Source organism: Lineus longissimus, chromosome 3 (assembly GCF_910592395.1).
Source record: "Lineus longissimus chromosome 3, tnLinLong1.2, whole genome shotgun sequence".
In the NCBI taxonomy this organism is placed as follows: domain Eukaryota; kingdom Metazoa; phylum Nemertea; class Pilidiophora; order Heteronemertea; family Lineidae; genus Lineus; species Lineus longissimus.
In genome coordinates this window covers 4838338-4860861 of record NC_088310.1, presented here as the reverse complement: position 1 = coordinate 4860861, position 22524 = coordinate 4838338, and the positions used below count along the sequence as shown (strand labels likewise).

At 40.6% G+C, this 22524-nt stretch overlaps 1 protein-coding gene across 1 annotated transcript in view; it reads right to left on the bottom strand.

Annotated features, from left to right (window-relative positions):
• The window catches only part of LOC135485472 (uncharacterized), a 30713-nt gene that overhangs the window by 7123 nt on the left and 1066 nt on the right, over nucleotides 1–22524 (bottom strand). Inside the window, exon 2 of the mRNA XM_064767536.1 lies at nucleotides 1–22524. This exon is cut by the window's left edge and continues 7123 nt beyond it. Within this exon, the coding sequence (XP_064623606.1) occupies nucleotides 21384–22502 (1119 nt within the window). The 5' untranslated portion in view covers nucleotides 22503–22524 and the 3' untranslated portion in view covers nucleotides 1–21383.

Sequence of the window (22524 nt, the reverse complement as noted above, 5' to 3'; positions counted from 1 at the left end):
AGATTGCTGCAAAAGAGCTAAACATTGAACGATTCACCCTGAAACATTACAAAACCTCCTGAAGTGAATAAGAGTAAATAAAATATCAAAACCTATCAGGCCTTGGTAGTTGCAACCGCGGGGTGCATGGTCTATGGATTAGGCAGGCGATATCGATAATATTGACCTCTACGTAACCTTGTGAAACCAGTTGGAAGTGAATCGCGGCGCGCGGAACCCGGGGAACACAGCCTTTTAGACGCTAGGATTCGCAATGTCGTCATGTAATATACTCCACCACAGTATGACTGACTATAATATTCGGTGTGGCGTAAAAATAACGAGGTAGTATTCCTACAGTTTTTACAGTAATATTATTAAGTTGACTATACATGTACATATATTTATAGTATAATGTTGTTGAGACAATGTGAAAAATTCTTCACACTTGACATGAAAACATCGCCACCAAAGAGACACAATTGGCAAAGAGTTCGAGAGAGACGTTGGGTAACACGTTTAACCAGTATTCATTTGGAGATAAACAAGAAATGAATGTTCTAAAAAGATTGCAAGGTCTCTTTTGATCAGGTTAGATATGTTTACGCTGACAATACCAAGTATTTTGGCTCGTTTGAAAAGCTTGCCAAGTGAATAATATGATGGTTAACCTGACGATATCTTTAAATTGGCAAATAATACATCAAAATTACAACTGGCATTCTTCTTGCGACGCTCTGTAGCTGTATTTAATTGGGCTAAAACCAGCTTTATAACGCCTTAAATGAGCTGTCAGACACACACCCTGCTTTAGATGGTCGGCAATGGTCTTCGTCCTTGAAGACGCCGAAGACGCACATAAGTACGCAATGAACACTTAAATCAGTTCATAGGAGATCTCTGAAGCTCATAATTTTGGATCAACTTCAATCACCCATCCGCCATACTTTCTTTTGGAATATTTTTTGTGCGAGTAGGCTTTGATATGAAGAAAATGGAAACTTGAAATAGCAACAATTCAAAATGATGGGTTTGGGCATGTGTCCGTCATATTTGATGGGTTTTTTTTATAAATTTCAGATATATATCGTACTTAGGAGCCTTAGACATCTTATACCATAAATTATAACCCTCATCTTAAAATTTGGCAACAGCTCAGTACATTAATCACTTCCTTATGGATCTTTTTTAAATTTAGAGACGTTTATATACACTTTAAGCAACGCTCAACAGAACAAACACGCTTCTCAGTTAAACATTGCATAGACCATACACAAAATATTAGAAGTAATTATTGGGTAGTCCTTCTTTACCAGTGAGACTCTATCTTGGTTTAATCTGTCCTCAGATCGGTACGTGGGATTCATGCTGGCACAACTTCTTATCATCATATCAAGAACAGTGCTGCCAGCTAGAATCCCGTGTAATGACACCAAGGGACTCTACAGTGGTAAATGTACTGGTAGACTAATCGGCTGTGTCAGGTTTATGGACTCCATATTTCAACGTTATAACTATACTCAGAACCATGTCACCAGTATAAACTGACTTTCAATTCTTTAAAGCACACATTCAGATTTGAAAAAATGGTCAAGGAACCAGTATAGAAGGACACCAGGAGGGACTTCCGGTCAGGTGTTTCGTCATCGTTGCATAGTTTATCACCAAGACCGATCACCCCTGAAATATCAGAAAGTGTCCTAAACAGACTCCTCTCAGGACGCAATGAGGTACCAGCAGAAACAAGTGATTATACATTTCTGGTACAAATAAAATAAAATAGTCAAACACACAAATGAAAAGACAAACAGGAGACATCGTTATCTCTCTCGAACTCTCATATACGATTGTCTATCAGTTTCAAACACGAGATCACGCTTTCACTTGTCTCTCCAGATAGCCATGACGTCATCCGCAAATTTCATGCATTGAACGAAGGCGGCAGCTGAATGCTGATGACGTCACTTCTATTCTTTCAAGTTTTACCCTTGGTGCAAGTGCAATGTACTGCAATGGCGCTGCTCATTACAGCAAAACATACTCTCAAGAGATGTACGTTTAAATACAAGCGGCTCCAATCGTTCACCTGAAAAAATATTGCTGATGTTGTTAATAAGTTGATTGGCTTCTGCAAGATTTATATTCCTTTTCTGTTTTTAATAGCCTTTTAAGATATTTTAAAGTCATACGAATACTACATAACAAGCAGCAATGCTGTTGGTAGTAACCAGCTTCTCTTCAATATCTTTGTATAAGATTGTCATTACAAATTTTAAGTGGTACAGACTTTATAAGTTCCTTAAAAGTCCTGGTTTTTCACTGAAATACGAGTCTACAATCCGATTTTAGCCAAAAACTCCAACCATCACCAAACCACCCCACAACTTTCCCCACTATTTCTTGACCTAGGTACACATTGGAAGACCATTCACACAGGGGACTTGCGTGTGTGGCCCGGGGATGTGAATAAAAAGGAACCACTTTGCATTGACCTCTCTTGTTGAGTCATGCGGACCCACCGGGTTTTATTGGCAGCTTCGAGACTGCGATCAATTCAAGTAACCCAACAAGTTTTAAGCTTACGTGCATGTAACCATCATCTTGCACCACAATCCTCAATTTGAGACGCCGAACATGTTTTTTAATGGAATCGGATGAGGTCATTTAATTGGGAATATTATGTTCCGATGTTAGCTACAGTTACTAATAGTACCGGGTATCCTATAGCGTGTCTAATGTCACCTTTAACCCAGCGTACCATGTAATATGTAAAGGTATTGGATGTTGCAGGATATGAATGATTGCACCTGTTAACGCATGGCGGCTGGCACACCAGTCTGGAGCTTGATTATGAAATCAGGTCACATGACCGGAAGGGCAGTGGTGGTGCCTCTTGTCTTCAGAACGTCCAAAAGGTGTGTCCTTTTTTGGGAGTAACTGCAAAATTTGAGCGAGTTCTTGGTAAACGAGCGACGCGACTTTATGAATATAATAATCTTCTTGCTGCCAAAGTGGGTTGATTTTGTTGTCGTAAAGACCAATTAAACATTGGCATGCTGCAAACGTAGATCATCGATGTAGGCCAACTATTATATGAGAAAAATGCACTTGATAACTGATAATTACACTTGCCTTTGCTACCTGGTGTAACTGATATAAGAGAACTTCGAGAAAGTGGATTCCTCTAAGAAAAGGACTTGGAACTTTCCATGCACAGGTTAACATTCGAGGAGATGTTGTACATAAATTTCGTATATGAGGATGATGCGATATTCGACTATGACCCAAGTTAATTAGGGTAATGATAGACTTGGCGAAAGGAGTGACTTTGAGAAAGTGAATTTCGATTTCGCAGATGGCAGCCTCCCTTTAATATTAACATGACTCAGTCCGATTTACCTGACTTATTTTTATTACCGGGGTGGAAACTGCTGCTCAATTTACAAACTGCTAGTGATTACACAAGATAAGCTGTCCCACATCCACGTTTTTTCGTGACAAATATCCTAACCTAGACCCTAATGATTATTCAACATGCCGTAATGATGTCTTATGTACATAAATTGCCCCAGACGACGAGGCTTGGTAATTTTTTCGTGTCAGATTTTTTTACATATGAAAACACGATATCCTGGTTCCAAGATTACGGTCAGCATGGCAAAACAACTGCTGACTCTTGAAAGACAGCCCCTGGGACGAGGTATATCAGTCCTCACCCAGACAGGATGTGAAACGGAAGTTGTTAGTGAAAGAATTTTGGGTTGAAAAAAGTCGAATTTACCGTCAACGCCGGGGGACCACCCGTTGACCGTCTGGGGATCAAACCCCGATTCTTAGTAAGCTGCACGTTTTGTGTAACCCTGAAAAAATTATTTGCTTTTATTACAGTGCAAGTCCATGCCTTATGCTGAAGTTTTTATGTCATGGTATCAACAAAAGGCTTCGTTGAAAAATTCATGTTTGGATGGTTATTTTTAAAAGAGTTCTTTGTGCAGGCATTAAGTGGGTGTATCACGCTGCAGAAAAAAACCCAGATAGAGTAATCATAAAAAAATGCATTCAGCATCCAATGGTGTGACGTCTGATCATGTTGTTAGTGTCTTAAACGTGACCAAAATGGTTATCTGGTAATACACATTTAAATATCAATATCATATCATAATGATGGCCCCCTACGGGTTTGATGTAACTTCTATTAAGGTATTAAAATCTTTCTTTACAGTTAAGACAAGGCGCAATATGAAGTCGACCGTTGATATAAATCTGAACATGATCATCCCTGTCGTACTGCACCACCTTTTAAAACTTCCCTGCCACTTATGTATCGTAAGACCATTCAAACTTTTATTGGGCGTAATAAAGAAAAGATTATGATTCAACGAAAAGGACGCAATCTCTCTCAACTATATAACCGAAGAGCCTGTTATGTAGGACAAGTCCTGTCAGGGCACATCTACGATATTTAATAGTGATCGAACCATTGTCAACAGAACTTATGAAAAGCACAAACACAGGCCTAAATCCACACTTAACAAAAATAGACGACTCTTCTTCGAAATTAATAATTCGGTGCACCGGTGCACAACGAAAGTTGACAATGGCCGCCATTGGATGTCATTGTTGGCAAGGCGTCACAATTGCGTCGTTCTATTGTGCAACCACTACATCATTATGCATCATGAAAATCTAGGACTGTTTGCGATAACTTATATTAGGTCAAGGCCAGGCTTGATTATCAAAACATCATAGTGGTAACTCTAGTACTTCACAAACACTGCTCTCTGTGCAATTTCAATGCCGTGTAGAAATGTTCCTCTGTGAGAGTTCACACCAAAACTATTAGGTCATTCGTTTGTGCTGGGCAGGGAATTGCCAACTGAGAGAAAAGACTAAATGTCGAAATTATTGCGTGCCTTCCGGCTATGGGGGAATTTGTGAAGGAAATCTTGTCTGGGTCAGTGGAGGTGACTGCTGACGGTGAGGAGACAAGTGACAGGAAATTATAACTATTACCATGAGGACCTGTTCCACCGCCGAACAGTCAGAATCACGCAGCTCAAATTTCATCTTTTTGCCTTTATTTCGTTCAAGTGTCACTGAAGTTGTGGTTTGAATGGAAGTCACCGGTCGAAGTCACCATTGGTCACGAATAAGATGACGAAATTATGTGTGAAATCTCGCAACATGGCTGGTTTTGGAACGTCTACAGATCAAGCTTATGCGCCATTACGCCCAACCCTGCCACCAGTGGCGATACAATCGCTTCTTCCGGTTGCATGACCTGATATCTGGTGGCATGACAGATCAACCATTAGGGAAAATATCAATCAACCAACGTCATTTGACGCAAGATTATTACATCACGCAGGGGCTTTGGCTAAAACCGAACAACAAAGACTCGATATGCAATATTTATGCGGGCATTTAAAAGCCTTGTCGCATGTCTATAGATGTACTAATCTAGCGTTTAATGGAGTAATGAATCTATCAAACTGTCGCGACTGTTCGCCAAATGCGTTACCATGGCGACCAATCGAGTTGTCCACCATGATTACGCCACAGCACGTTTATCTAACTTCGTATTAGGTCAGCTAGTTTGTTGATTTCACTAAGGATGAAATGTACGAGGTTGATTTGTAGCCTAGAGGGTAATAGGAAAGCAACAGTCAATGTGGAGGCTGGAGGCTGTTGCGGTGGCTCATCGCTGAGTCTGAGTCTTGTACCTTCATGAGAAATAGTCTACAAGAAATTACCAAGGCGACCAGTTTGAAAATATCACTGATGACAATACGGGCATGAAGTACTTCTTGTGCCATGAAACACCTCATCTGCTGACTACACATGTGTTTATGTGCAATGTATTCGTCCATCAGAATGTTGTCAGTCAAAATATCTTGCCATTATTTCTAAACCGAAAAGTATAACGGACGTGAGGTACGCCAATGACCGAAGTGGATGACTAGAGTAAAGTGCCCCAAATGATTCAGAAACGCCGTTTCCATTGACATTCTTCAACATATTATGTAAAATATGAAAATTAACCTAATTACGATAGAGTACAATTAGTAAACAGTACTATTGAGGACAAATACCTCGCTCTTTGATATAATTAATAACGACCTTCCTGATTACATTCGACCCAGTTCAACTGCATGTGGTAGTCGGGACAGGCAGAGTAGCCTACGGGTATTATTTATGTCTATTGTCTCAATGAGTCGTCAAGTGGCTACTTTACTAAAGTTCATTGTCCCTACACCAGGCCAAATGCAAATTGCATAACAGCTTAAGTTTATCATATAGGTCCATCATATTAGGAGCAAGGTCGGAAAACAACTCAGAAGTAAGTCAAGTTTAGGATACAAGATGTATGCCTCTTCAAATGACAGACAAGTTACGTAATCTCAATTCCTCTGTCCTATATTCATGAAGGCCTACTTAAAACAGTGACACTGATTTAAGTACGGCGATATTGCAAGAGCGATAAATAGCAATAACTTAATATAGATTTGTTTATATCAATATCTTACTCTGTATAAGACCCTGTTGACAACTTGAGTGATTCGTCAGCGAAAAAATGCACTTTTAAAAATTGGAGGGTCTAAAGAAATTCAGAGACGACGTCCATCGATACTTGGGTATAACGCGACTCGACAATAGAACCTTCATGATGGGTGAGCTTTTTGTCTCGTTTCGCCTTCAACCAATCCCTGGCTACAAGATAGCCCGCAAGAAACAATGGGCATCTTCTTTTCAATTAATATTGACGACTTTTAACAGGAAGACATTTTGGTCTTCTCGAAAATATTCAAATACGTCATGGAGCAAGGTCGATGTGGTGATATATAGCCAATGTATCCCTATGCTGACTCAGTTTTCTAACAGCTGATAAAACGGTTGTGTAAGACTATAGCTTGTCCTCCTCCGAGTCCGCCTCGGCACAAGTAGAAACTAGTGCACTGACCTGATCTTATCTTTCATCAAGATGCAAATATTAATTGAGTAACAGTTTTCGTATTAAGGTCGACCATGATGACCAAGGACATTTACATGTACATTTGTAAAGTGAGTCAACCTAAGGATACACGACCTAGACATGAGAGTTATGCAAGACACGCTTGTCCTCCTCAGAACATGTACTGAGCTATTGGTAACAGTATCAAAGACCCAAATTTCAAAATCTGATTATGTAATCTATTATCGTGGGTCGAATATTTGGTATCTGTAAATTAAGGTCAGTTAAAGTGAGTCAATCTCACTGTAGATCTCTTTTAGTAAATTCGAATTCAGTGAACGGATTAACCTTCTAAACATGTTAATGGTGAATGTTTTAGTGACCCAAATTTTAAGACAAGTGGTAACAAAGTGCAGCCTATTTCATCGGAAATTCAAATACTACTTATGTAATCTATCATCGTATTAAGGTCGAGTATATTGAGACACCAAGTAGATCAAGGTCGATGCAATAATAGAGTGAGTCAAGGTAAGAATACACGTCCTAGATCTCACCAAACTGACTCAAGGGTTATGTAACACCCGTTTGTCCTCCTCCGAACATTGGCGCTCACATGATAATTCATTGTCGTCAGAATACGAGTTTTGTACTTGGAAGTTGTTTGGAGACATCCGTGCCAGTGTTGCTAATCTCTTTTTTAAAGACATGAGTACCGTATCTTGAAGTATATTCAAATAAACGCAAAGATTATCAAATTATGTTTTTCATATCGAAACATGGAAAACAGGGAAAAACACTTGTACGATTCGTTGACTCATGTTCTTGGTCACCATGTAAAGCAATGAACATGTACATACAGGGAAGAACATCCTATTGATTGCTCGTTTAGTAGAAAGACCTAAGACACAACATAGGCGCATTTCGTTGTTAAGAGTGTCCATTTCAGTACACCATACAGTACAAGAACATACTACATGTACTGAACAAAGACTGCCGTGCCGATATATTACTTAATATCCATTTCTTATATTGTGTGACGCGTATTATAGTGATAAGACGCACGTCCATTGATATATCCACTCAACCATCCCCATATAGCCTACGGTTGCAGTCTTATTGTGCCACTTACAAGATGGAAATACATACATTGAAATAATTCGGAAATTAAATGACAAATTAATTGCTTTGTCTTCGGCGCCGTGTCATTTGGTGGCAAACCGAAGTTAGAAATCATATTATTTTATGTCTTTCATGTGAAAATAAAACAAATTTGATGAAGACTAGGCTGGCGGAGGAACTCGTTTGAGGTGTTGCGGTATGGTTCGTAAAGGATGATTCGCTTTCCTTGGGGCCTGGTTCCCATAAATTGGCAAACCCCGCGTTCATATTACAGATATTTCTCAGTCTCAATCTTCATTATAACAAGAATGGCTGCAAGCATTACAGAATCTTATCCGAGGTACACATACTCATTCTAAAGCTTTGACAGGCCTACGAGGCGGAAATGCCACGGTGATGGCCTTCCGAGCAATGGGAATTCTGCTGCAGTTCAATGTCCGGAATTAATTGGAAAATACACACGGCAAAGGGATTGTCTACATTGTTGCACGTGACATAATGTCAAAATGTACACCTCAGAGTCGCCTAAAGCTGGGGTATTTCGACAGCCAAATATCAAATTGAAACACGGCTACTTCAAAGACTGCAACAGTTGAACAACCATGTCGATAAAATTCCCTATGATTGTTTAGTCAGTTGACAGGTAGAAGAGGAGAACGATAAGACGACTCACTTCTTTTCAGTTTTCTGACATGCACGGGTCATTTCAAGCTGGGTTTACGTTTATGGTTAAACGGACTGTATGACTAAAAAAAATTTTAAAGTTTTAAACACGGACTCAATCAATGAAAAACTTGTGCATCCGATTCCCGTCACCCGACTCAAATTAGTTTGATTGCCCTCCACTCCTAATCGCACACGATTCTCTTTCTCACTGGCCGCTGACCACTGTCACTACTCCAGTGGAAATTTCAATTACGTGTTATTCAGTTTTTTATCTCTGGTCTAATAACATTTGATGAGACAAAGATATAGCAAAAATACCTAAAGCCGCATCGATGTTCTGTTTCAACTCATATCGGCGGCGAAAATGGCTTGGCCGATCTGACAATCGTTTGTCTTGGTGTCAGTGGCGTAAAAGGTTTAAAAATTACCGATATAGATGTCCGAACGTATTGACGTCCGAACAATATGACCAGAGCTTTATTGCCATAGCAACACAATAAGACATAATGCAAGGCCTTTAGAGAACAGCCGTAAAAGTCACGAAGTAACATTTTCACTTTGTTGGTTCCGCTGTGCCTCAGGGTAAAACATGTCCCTTTTGATATGGCTGTCTTTATCATACAACGATGCGTCTACAGTTTACACAGTTGCCAATAGAGAATATCATTAAAGGAGGCGTCGATTCTGAAACATATACACTTGGTGTCAAAATAATGCACGGCTTGATTGTTCTAGGAATTGACGGAGTATGGTGAACACCTACAGGATTTTCAAAGATGAGACAGAATGTTTATGAAAACGAATTGAGAATTCGGGTTTAGCCCTTTTTTGTTTTCAATGATTTTTACTAGCAAGAAACCAGGCTAATTGCGAAAGACCAATCCTCCAGTAGTCTGGTGAACAGTGAATCGCGTCCCAGGTCTTTTTTTCGAACACTTCTGTATACATAATCATAATAATGATATAGATATTTCACAAGTTTACACAAAATATATGCCTGAAACGCATACTGCCTTCACCAACGGAAAAACAGTATTGATTTTTCTCTCGTGTTTGTTTGGTGGCGTCACTTTCTTCGTAACAGAGCACAAGGATTTCCGGACAGACCAAACATCATCTAATTCAATTAGGCCTAATTTTTTCTCCGCGTATTTTCCGGATGTTGTGGAAGCGAAGGCACCTTGCTCACGAGAATGCTTGACCTGAGGTGTCTCTTTACATTGCTTACCTGTTCCTGTGGGTATTGCTAGTGACGTAATGATAGTGACGTATGCCGTTTGACCCGAGCTGACCGAGATGGCCGCTGACCTCAACTGACCTCTCGTGGCTCGTGTAAAATCTAGGCGCATTCGGAACAAGAGAAACCAAGCACGAATTGACTTAAACATTGAATCCGCTGTAAATTCTTTTGTTCCCCGACAGCTTCCCTTAAGGGGACCAGGCAGTCTTCTTTCCTGCGAGATTCAGTACTATAAAAAGAAGCCATCCAGCAAAGTATGCGTGGGCAATCACAAACATTTTAGTTTTCGAATCAGTGAAGGGTGATATTCGTTGAATTGTGCCTGATCAGCAGGAACAAAATGAGTTGATTCCGTTCGTATGAAAGGCTAATGCCTAATAAACTTAGTTAACATGCTTAAACCGCCACCCACGGCTTGTTCACCTAACTGGCGATGTATCCAAGATGGTTGTTGCGCAGGCGTAGTGAGATCTCGAACCTGTTTACGTCAATATTGAGTTACTGACTGACAGATAGTGAACATACCAGTAGAGTGATTGTACATTTCGTAGCCTTCCATGTCCATGCTCCCCTCAAGATCTCCACTGATTGGCCCCGACCAGGATCTTTTTTCATCAGAGCATATTGACCTGAAATTCACCCAAATTTGTAATGCTATCTAACTGAGAACGAAGATAAGCCAAAATGACCATCCGTGTCACGGCTAAAGTTACCAAGTGGCCTCTAAATAGTGGCCAGGGAGTTACCAATTTTTGCCAACAAAGGGCCCCACCAATTACGTCAGGTACTGTTAGACTGGCCTCTGATGGTGTCCTGAGTGAGAGTCACCTACATTGAGCCATTGCTGATCACGTCAAGGCAGCCAGTAGTTGATTAATAAGTGTAGGACACTTAACGTGTCACCTATATTTCGCCCTCCATAATATTGGTATAGTAGCCTTAATAAATTGATACTAGGAGGATTAACCTCCGAACAGTGACATGAGAGTTACCTATTTTGCAGGCGTAACTGACGTCGTCTAAATGATAGTAAAGCAGTACCCTAGTTAATTGCTAATCCGGCCTGACCTCTGAGAGTGACCCGAGCTTCACCCATAATTTGTCGACCTCCTCCTCTGCCTAAAGGGGACTTTAACTTGACGTAATTAGCCCCTTGGTCGACTCTGATTATTATGTTCGGACATATCCTGTTGGCATCATCAAAATGCGGATGACCTCAAATCATTGACCTAAAGCAACCCAGACCAGGACATACGGATTGTCGCCTCCTTGGGTAGCCTTAATTTTGGGTGGTCCGGCCTTTGCTAAAGGATAGTGTGGTCGACTTGTACAGAATTTACATGTATAACTTCAACCAGCATGGCCTCTTTCGCGTGTATCCATTCAAATCTCATTTAGGCACACTCAAAATCTATTCAAGGTTAGGTAAGGCAAACTCTTTTATGACTGCAATTGAGAAGGTATACAGTCATTTATCGCTGACGCCATTTCGGTGTAAACAAGTAAACGAACGCGAGGTTCTATCGAATTTCTGAGTCAGACTTCGCCAGGGGTTGAATCTACGATATTCAAATGACATGGCCAGCGAGAGCGAACAAATATTTGCTGTTTAAATTTGTAATAATCAAACAGTGAGATGCATATGCGGGAACCCCCGAATCTTCAGCCTATCTGCCAGGGTAACACGCCGCTCAATAATCGTTCAATTTCACGGTATGAGTTGTATGTAACGCAACCATATAGGGTTGTGATCGATTGAATGGCAGCTGGGAGGCTCGCATCCGTAGAAATGATACGTGGGAAATACATACAGACACATATGCCCCTCAAGTATCGTAAAAACGTGTGGCAAAGGTCGCCGTTGGTTCATTTAAATCGGATTCTTTCATCAGATCAAAGGTGGCAGCGAGTAGAATTGTTTCCCAGTTCCCATTACAGGTATAATCGCAACTTTCATGTGACGGAAGGGACAAAATATTTCCCAACTGTTTTTGTAATTTTCCTCCTTAAACGATATCAATCAGGCTTGAAAGGTACTCTCTTGCCAACATTTTAGGAACATTCATACCATGGCATACGCTTTGCGATCACAAAAAAACGACCAGAGCTTAAGGAGAAGGGGTCGCGACCTTCGAGGGATTAGAGGTTGATGTCCGTTCCGCCCTAGGCGATGATTTAATTTCAGTGGTCCTATGAAAAAATGAAAATGGTCTGTGATGGCATGGATGCTACGAACTTTAACAATTTCAGCAACTGCAGAACGAACCACGCATGGTGTATCTCTTGTATCTTCAACATTGGGTTCTGGGTGCAGGTGGTGTGTTTTGTCACCAGACAACGATAATGAAATCATGGCAAATAACTGGAGCATACGTCATGTAACGGTATAGAGAACTTCACTCAATGCATAATCGGGTACTTCGTATTCTGTGCTTGAAAAACTCGTGTTGTTGGCAATGGCAGGCCATTCACGCTCAATCAGCCTCGCTGCACTTTGAGACATGACAAATTGCCCAAGTTTTTGAGACTTCTTTTCCAACTGTTGATTGGGCATGATGAAGCTGCATGTTCATGATTGAAACAGTTGGCAATGCTGTTGGTGTTAGGTTCAAGGTCTCCGGACTCTCTGCATCCAAATATAATATTTGATCTTTCCTGGCCCCCGGGACAAGTAGGATTGCATATCCATCATGACTGAAGCTTTCGTGACTTAACCTTACTTCAACTATTAAACCCTTCATTGCCTCGAGCCATGCCAACTCAGCATTACAAACTGCTCTTTATATAACGGAATGACCAAAGGTGACAACTCATTGACCTTACTTTTTTCGCCTTGGCCCCTGGAAAACTGGTTGCGACCCTAGACAAGACAGAGGGATACATCTTTCACCGAAGGCAAGGGTTCAAAACTAAAGTTCCGGTATACAAAAAAAATATGGAGATAAAGAAAGGAATAAAAGGAGGATGGGTACACGGATTTGCAAAATTGGCGGGTTTTAATCCGACCCTCACATCTTCAACTTTAAATGCCATATGACTGGCGTGGATAAGTTGACTTAAAATGAATTTCAGTCAACATGATCCACGAAAATTGCGCAACGCCGTACTGGATTTTGTGTCCCTTGTTTCTAAGGAATTAAATTGGGTCGCTCTTATCTTATTTTAAAGAGTTATTTTTTTCAGAGAATTCCAATTTCAATCAACAGAAAAGTAACAAAATATTTTGAACGTGCACATTCAATACTCTCATAATTTGATTCAACAGCCAATGCTATACGCTTTGAATATGTAATCAGATGTGCGTGCGGGCACTTGCCAAGTCCCATTCTTTCAGGAAAAAAGGTTAAAAAAACCCACCACAGGTTGTGTCGTTGTCTGATCAGGACAGCGACGTTATTCAATTGTAAATTTTCATCTAATGTATTTTGAAAAAGAAATAGAATGACGGGGTGCTCACGCCTCGTTAGGTCACAATGGTGGAAGATGGCCAGGCTGGCTCATCTTATTCAAGTGACCACCAAAAAAAGTGCATAGGAGCAGTTTTTGAGGCCGCTGGACCTGTCTCGTTCGCTAAGACGATTTTCCGGCTGAAAGCAGACCCAGGATGAAATTCTTATAAGATTCTGTTTTAGGAAAAAGGCTTGGAAGAGTATTATATGGCCGTGTTCTGGTAAGAATGTAGCTTCGAGTTCCTTTTGATCCTGCAAAGATATTCAGATGTTTGATTCCAGTTGAGCGATTTGTAAAGCGGCTGAATCTTGTAACATCAGATATTCGTCGAGCAGGACACGATAATTATTTCAACTTATAATTTTCATAACATCAAGCAATTACTCAATGATTACTCAATGATTGCTCACTATATCAGGCTGCGTGTGCTTTTGACATCCCGACAAGTGATGGATTTTATTCTTAAATTGAGTGAAAGAATAGGCCTACCCCATCGGGGACCAAATAATCGTAAAGGCCCGGAAAAGATAACTCATTCGAAGCCAAGGTTTATAATAACCCCGAGTGGAATTTGAAGCCTGCCAGATGTACAAGTATAGGCCCATCAATTTTCAAAGAGACGGCTCGAACTGATCGTCAGACGAGTGAAACGCATTCATGACAAGAGCGTAACTACGCAAGTATGCAGGTATTTTTCAAGTGTAGACCGAATCCATATTGGGAGTGCGTGTTGCAGTTTTTAGATGACATCGGGGAGGGATGTCATTGTATCAGACCTTATTTGCCGCCCCCCCCCCCCCTCAACCCCTTTACCCAGAGTGATGGGCAAAGCATATTTTGACCATCCTGGACTTCATCAGTTAATGGCATAACAGCTTATCAACATTGGTAAGTGGATCTACTAAACACTGGGCGTCATATGCTATCTTGGGTAGGTATCGCGAGTGGGTTACTCATCAGCCAGGTCGTGTCCCGAAGCGCGTGTGGCGCCCACAGCCCAGTGTACACAGTATGCCCCCACTTTCACCCAAGGAACCTCATATAAAATTACGTCCATATCTTGACCTGATTCGACCAACTGACGTGAATGACATGAACCATTCGGCCTGTGTCAAGAAAGCGTTTTACTTGATATCCTAATGTGATGTGTTATCATCTACACATAACTTGTGCACACAGCATGGTCATTCAGCCGTCAAATAGGCTGGTCTCTATTGAAAAATCTATTGAAATACCGAGCAAACAAGTCCCATCAAAACGGACAAGTGTGCACGCATAGTACATTGTATGGTTATCACAAGCATTTCTGTGGGTCACATCAGTTTTCATATCATTGGCATTGCGCCACTGCTCCAACTGTCGTACTTGACGTTTGTCGGTCAAAATAAAAATTTGAAGGACACAAACGCAAACAGATAAGATATAGACGATTCGTTGTTGAATCATGTTACATTTCATTGATAAATACGGCATTATGAATCGATTTTTGAAAGGTTTTGAAGGACGCCACGTGTAATGTGAGCAAGAATAAACCATATGTCCGTTATAGGCATAAACGTTTCTGCTTATACAATCTGCATAGTTTTGTTTTATTTCTTTTTTTCTCACGACCGGTTGGACATTCTCTGGCTGTGTAAATCATCGTCCACCACTTGTGATATTCAGACAAACGTTAAAGCATTGGCAAATGTCTATTGCATACACAAGTGTTCAATAACGGTTCAAATCGATGGGTCACACAGTGTGTGGTATCAAACACAATGCGAAAAATCAATGGACTCTGAAAGTTGCCCAAGCTTATGTCAGTAATGATGGTGTAATGACCTAAACCCATTTGAAAAAGCTCACTTTAATGAGGTAATGTTCCTCTTTGACAGATGCAGCCCATTAATATATCGTTTACATAATTAACATCTCCCCGATGCCACTTCTAACCCTCAAAGACAATAGCTTAAGCGAAGATATTCAATGTCATTCGGAGTGTCGAATGTTTATGATTTTCAAGTTGATTAATATATTGCTTTTTTCTAACGAATGGCTTGTGAAATGATGTACTACAAAAGGTTTTAATATCCAGTATAAACGTATCAAGTTCGAGCAGTTGTTTAAACTCGAGTTCTGGAGCAACAGATATTGGAGAGTATTTCGTTGAGAACTGGTCCACAAAAGTTGTAATCGATTTTATCACAATATAATTTCATTTATGATTTGTTGAAATGGCCTAACCATATTATGTAGATACTCATGACGACTTCAGCAGATGTACTGCACACATGCATATACGTATGACATTGAGAGCTAATTGATGAATCTCACTTCACAAAATGCCAATGAGTTAATTAATTACGGTCGTTATTTGCACACATTGCAGAGGGTAGATTTTCAACTCATCGATAAACCTTCACTAAAATTATGAGCGTGATAATCACACAGCTGGCTTCAGTAAATAAAATTTGCTTTTTGCAATTCGTTGGGATGGATCACGAAAACACTACATTGATTCCGACTATTTTCGGCCACGACCTATTCGTGATGTCCTCAATATATATATTCAGAAATTGCTGTGTGGAAATATTGAAATTCCAATAGTTAGGTCTATGTAAGCCATGGGTGATAACCTTTAATACTGACTGCAGGCCAAGTTACACTACCCAACCAATCACAACAGAGGCGAAATGTAATAGCAAACAGGGGAAGAATAAGCTTATTTTGACAGCAGATGTTTGCCTCCAATCATTCATATTTCACTATCTCGAGGCTAAAACAAAGTGCAAGTAAACTCCACAAGCCTACCAATTTAGATTTTATGGAAAACCTCCATGAAGCTTGTTTACATGTTCTCGGTAGCCCATTCTTTCGCCAACAACTGCGATTACACCCGATTGCCTTTTTGCAGAAATGGCTGATACTGACACATTTATGTCGAGCATAAGCATTGCACTGTTGAACGCAAACTCATGCCCTCAGCATGGATTGCAACATCGAAAAATACCATTACAAGCATTTCTTGAGTGAGAAACACGGAATAAATGCCATTCATCCGATGAATTATTTCATTCTCCAGATCTCTGTGACGGTGCCGTTGCCAGGTCTATAACACCAACAAGCCCTGAGGTAACATGGTTGATTGTGTAACACATATCGCAATTTGCCTTTGGTGTCTCCTTTGCTTAAATTGCAGAACAGCCCACGCAATGATTACTTTTTCTCTCTAACTAGGCCAATTGATACAATAATCATTATTATGGAAATTGGTGACAAAGCTTTGATCAGGTAATGTGTGATCTTGGTAACTATACGAGGGAATGTAACCCACAACTTTGAACCTTAGCGTATTAACAAATTGTGATTATAATAGTTGTGCAAGGAGTCGATGCTCCTTTGTGAGAGAATAATCCAACGAACTTGATTCTAATGGGAATACTGCAACCCAAATCAATCAGCAACATATGGCGTGTTGTGTGGCGTCATCAACAGAGCTATTGATAAGTTATCTCCACCAAACATTACCAAGGCCACGAAGATGGTGTTCTATTTAATAAATGATGATTGGAACATTTTCATGGAAGAAGCATGCAGCTATTACAACTGTTGTATTACTGTTAAAAGAGGTCAAAATATGTAGGAATGCCCTAAATAAATATCGCCTATAAGGGGCTTGATTCAACTGGCCATGGAAAGTTGATGAACAGAGAGGTTCTAGTGTTTACCTGGTTCGGCCGACCCGGCGAAAACCCATTACAAACATATGGGCACTAACACAAGATGATGCCATTGAGATACCGAGTACCTTGCTATTTTTGCATCACCGTTATGAGATGATAAGAGCTTAGTAAGCTTGGGAATCATTTGGTGCGCTATGGGATCCTGTGTACAGGATCCTGTGTTTACACACGGACGGTATTGCACAGACGTTGCCTCAGGTGACCTGTCAACGGTAAAGCACGCTCCAATACTGGCACATCCATGAATGTGCAGATTTGGCTACCTGGCCAGCGTTGGTTACCAGTAGCTTGGCTAACTGGCCGAGGCGATGGAAGAAAGAAAGAAGAACTGATAGTTTAGGTCGAACATTAAATTCAGTTTGAAGGACTTGCTGTAGGTGCCAATGGATAGGATATTCGTTTTAAGACTGTCAGAAACAAGGGCACTACTCCCAGTCAGTAGGCCTATAGTCGCAGAATATCATTGCAAAATGAAGACCTATATGTATGAGTGATAATAGGCAATGTGATAGAAATAACCAGAGACAATAGGCATATATATGGTGGTTTATATATATGGTGGCACCCGTATTTAAACCTCAAAGCGATGCCAGGTTTGGCAATGTGCAATGGGGCTGTTGACACAATGGACATGGTTACGATCATGAAATAAATCTTAATCACAATGACATCATGTTCGAAATTCTCTGTGGTAGCTAGGACCATTCTTTGTTCGAAGGTAGAACAGGTACACAGTATACTTGCTCAGAGATGTATCCTGGCACAAGAATATAACTTGGACAGATTGATACGTAGATCTGCATTATCGTGAAGGATTCAACTACAGATGCCCACATCAGTAATTTCCTTGCAATTGCCATTGGCCTACAAATCTAGCGTCAGGTGTAGTGTGTGTGAGGATGTGAGGCCTACACACAAAGGAAGCTCACTCACCCTACCTGTTTGATCCGTGTTTCTGTGAAGTATAGCTAATCTATCGACATTGCAAATGAATCAAAGAAATGGAAAAAATGATAACGGTCTTTATTGAGATAGGTACTTGAAAGTTAACGAGCAGGACTTTTCACTACTCTCTTGAAACCTACTACCGCAACGGAAATATCAACTCAATTAGTTGTATAAACATCTCTTATTAGGATGTTTGTCTTTTTTCAACTTCTCGTGATTTCGAGAAAACAAGGGTGACTGTTTTATCATCTCTCTGGGATAGGTTATATTAGTTGGTTCGAATTTCATTACTATAAGGTGCAGTGTACTTTTAACGTTCGATAAGATTGTTCTTAGCACAACGAAGTCACTGACAAAAGTTATCTTCCTTTATCGCAATTCTGCCAGACTCTGGGTAGAATTTTGAGACGAAGACTGACTGCCAACAAAAATATCGATAAGTCATCTCCGGGACAAACGATAGAATTGGGAAAGACTGGGGACTGAATCCGGAAATTTGTCAAAGATTTGTACTTTCGGTCTTCAGGGTCTGTCCTCAAATTGAATGGGTCCATTTATTAAGTCATTTGTGAGTCAGCTTCAAGCTCGTTACGTAGTCGGAGTAAAAAGTTAGACAAATGTGTTAGAAATGTGTAATTATTACATCATTCTCCTGTGACATCCTTGTATAGCACGGGTTTTCAATATACTCCACCTCTCGATATATGACATAAGAGTGAAAAAACCTGAATCTCGGGATGTTCCAAGGACAGACTAAAAAGGGAAATCATAATTTTTTTCTTGTGGGGTGAGAAGGTTACACCCTATGACTAAGACCGTCGTTTTATGCAGCAAGAAGGTGCTATAAGAATACAACTCGCGGTAAGAAAAAACTTTGAGTAAAAAGGCGATTGATATGTCAAGGTTTTGTCAAACAAAGAAAGGTGCCTGAGGACAGTACCTGTTCAAGGTGGAACAACGTCTCAAGGTTAGGTTTTATTGAATTCATTCCAGACTCCCTTATTAATGCATGACACAGTCAGGTGTTTTGTTACAAGATGAATGCGCAAGGGTTTACGCCAAGGATAACGTCACAGGTAAATGAAGGGTATTTTCCCCCATGGCTCTAGGGGGTTTACCCTGATGCAATGCTTTCAAGCGACTTTGTAAGGTGTCTGTGTGAACGATGGATGAACAATAAACCAGGTTGTTGGAATAGTTTAGTGGGACTGAATGCATTAGAGAAAATTGTCTAAATGCCAATAAAGGTTTCTGAGACTTAGTCATTTTTCAATTGACTGTTGATGACAGTTATTGAATTGGTGATGGCGATTTTGTTGTTCGTTTCTCTTTTAACAAATGCGTTGCTTCCGCGACTGGGAATGATGGTGAACTGAAGTTAAACTTTGCTGTATAACTTGGTGGGAAACATTTCTAATCATTTCTGCAGTATTTACTCAGTTCTGGCTTTTGTGTATCTGTCAAAGCAATCACGCAGCGATGACTATACGTTAGATAATTGGCAGTATGAAACTTGAATTATGACGCGGAAACTGGAAGGTTTGAAAGTTACACAATGTCATCTCGGTAATAAGACGATGGGAGTGATGGTATTATCATGCAATATAACAGATTTGTAACATTTCTTAAAATAGGCTGCATCTAGGTCAAAGTACGTTAAAGGGACAAATGCGCTCGTAACTAACCCAGCAGATGACTATGAAACATTTAAGGAAGCTTTTTAAGACGGCACAGTTTATGCTGGGAACCATTTTTCATGGAATAAACCTTCAATATAACGATAACTACATACTTTTTGAAGAGAGTAAAATATTTTTATATATACGAATTATACCCCCACCCCAAAAAACGAGTGTTTTGTTTTACAAATTGTAATCGATGATAGAATTGAAACTAATGTTTAATTCTGAAGAAAGAAAAAAGTCCCATTTGAAGATAGAATTGTGTCAGTACAAAAAATTGCGAACGATTGGAGCTTGCAGATAGCTGAAATGAAATTAAGTTGTTATTTTTCTACCTTTGAAAAATAGGTAAAATACTGTGATCGGTGTTTTTGAAACTGATATACAAGTTGCCGAAATGTGCTGAAGGAATGGACATACACATGGACGCTGCCTAAAAAGGTGCAACACTGACAGCGTCCCACAAACAAACATGGTATAAAATTAAACTCACAAATTTCAATGACAAAATATGACATGCATATATGGCACTACCCGAATTTTCCAACTTGAAATGCTATGTGTACGAAAAATGCTAGTACATGGTTTTAGTGTGGAAGTCTGATGGTTTCGCTTGACTCATCTTGAACTATCAAGGCACTGTCACTTCGCCCCTTGGACTAGATTCCCAGTGAGATAGTCGGTGAGAGGGCGAAGCTTAACCATTGATTGGTCAACATGTCCTTGGTGAAACACCAGGTTTCTCCAGAATGGAACCTCTAATGCACACGTACAGGCTTTGGAAGCGTTGATTTCTATTGACATTACCCGTATCTGCCAAACTGAACGTGTGTAATTATATAATGGTGATTACATATAACTGCATGAGAGGTCCATTAGGGCTTACACCAGCTTCAGCCAGAACCGGATACAACATTGAGCTGTCAGGAACAGAGTGTATAAATACAAATTCTATAGTGACCTTATCTTTCTCTTGGCTCCGGGAAATATTTCTGGAAACTGCCAACTAAGGAAAAGAACTTGCACCAGTCCATGATATTGAGACGATTCCAAGTGTAAGGTGTTTAACTACACCAGTAGTGTTTAAGGATCTAGAGATGGCAAGAAATGTTCATATACTAAAGTTAGTACTAAATTCTGATTACTCAGGTTCTCGTGATTATTGTGAGAAGATATGGTTACTAAATAGCAAGTACTTCTGGCACAACATATACATGTAGTTCGACTTGAACAACTAGGAAAATGATTTAATCTTAAATGGCTAGTCACCTTCGAAAACACAGATGCTTTGTGTGAATTTCAACGCCTGAAAATTCGAAGATGTTTTAATGGAAAAGCTATTAAAACATCTTAAATTTTATAAATTCCGAGGTGTTAGAGAAATGTTGAGTGAAGTCCGGTAAAGTCCGGTAAAGTCAGGAAGATGTTCGAAAACCCGTTGAGAAGTCTGGAAACGTGCCTCACTACTGATATAAGGATGAGACAAAAATGAGCATGACACTATGTCCCGAAAATGACAAGCAATTAAAGAAGAACATTACCTAACCTTTAAAAGAATTTGACAGCTGGAAAAGACTTGAGTTAAAGCCATGTACTAGCTTTGTGACTTACTACACTTGCCTTCAGCTGTTGTAGAGCATACATCGTAGTTTAGCAGTTTCATTTTTTAACGCCGCCACTTCGACCCGGAGCTTCAGGTTCTCTTGCTCCAAGAAGGCGGCCCGTATGGCTATCTCATCCTCCTTGGCCCTCCTGGCGTCTCGAGATCGTTTAGCAGCCTCGTTGTTTTTGCGTCTCCTTTCCCAGTATGCGTTATCTTTTTGCTCATCTGGGAGGATCTTTCCACGCTTTCTTGATGAGGAAGAGGTAGTGGCGCTAGACATTGTCGTGGGGGTGCTAGGGGTATGTAGTGCGGAGCTTTTATTAACTTGTGGTGTAGCAGTGTTTGTTCCTGAGGTAACTGAGGTAGATTCTGAGCCTGTAGAGTTGGACGAACTGTGGCTATTCGACAAAAGACGTTTCCGCGGATCTGGGTCATCCTGAGTTTTCAAAACCTGTTGTCTATATTGATTAAAGAGTTCATCTGACGTCATGGTCATAGCCTGAGCGGCGGCCGTTGTCTGCCCATCCATTGGGAAGGGCATAAAGCCCGGAATGCCGTAATAACCGCCGAGAGGTAGAGAGAGGGGGTCCTTGGGGTAAGCTTTAAAGGGACGGGTATGCTTATTGTTGGACCCGGCGAGAGATTTTCGAGGATCTCCAGGAAAGACAGAGCCTGGAAAAAGTGATGAAATAGATTCTTGTGTATTTTGTGTCCCGGGCACGAATCCCGGTGGTAGTCCAGGAAAGATGATTCCCCCATTGCCTGGTCTCCCTGGAAGAGACCCCATGAGCGCGGTCTGGGGCTCACCAATTCGAGAATTGCCTGGAGAATGGTCCTGATCGTCAGAATGTTTTGAGAGGTCACTATCAGACACATAAGAGTTACCATTGGTAAAAGCACGATGTCGATGATTGTTAAGTTCAGATTCGCAAGAATCATCAGAATTGTCACTTACATCACCTCCGGTCGGTAGCTTTTTCATAGAAAAGTCCAAGGGTTGGTCGCCATTGTCTTTCGTTCCACTTGAGCTGCTTTCCATGCTCGTAGCGTGCTGGTCCCTGTCGGAGCAGTCACTCATCGGGGGACTGAGCGGTTCTCGTTTTACGTTCTTCATCGTGTTGTCGTTGTGAGCCATCATCGACACAACTGGGTCACACGAT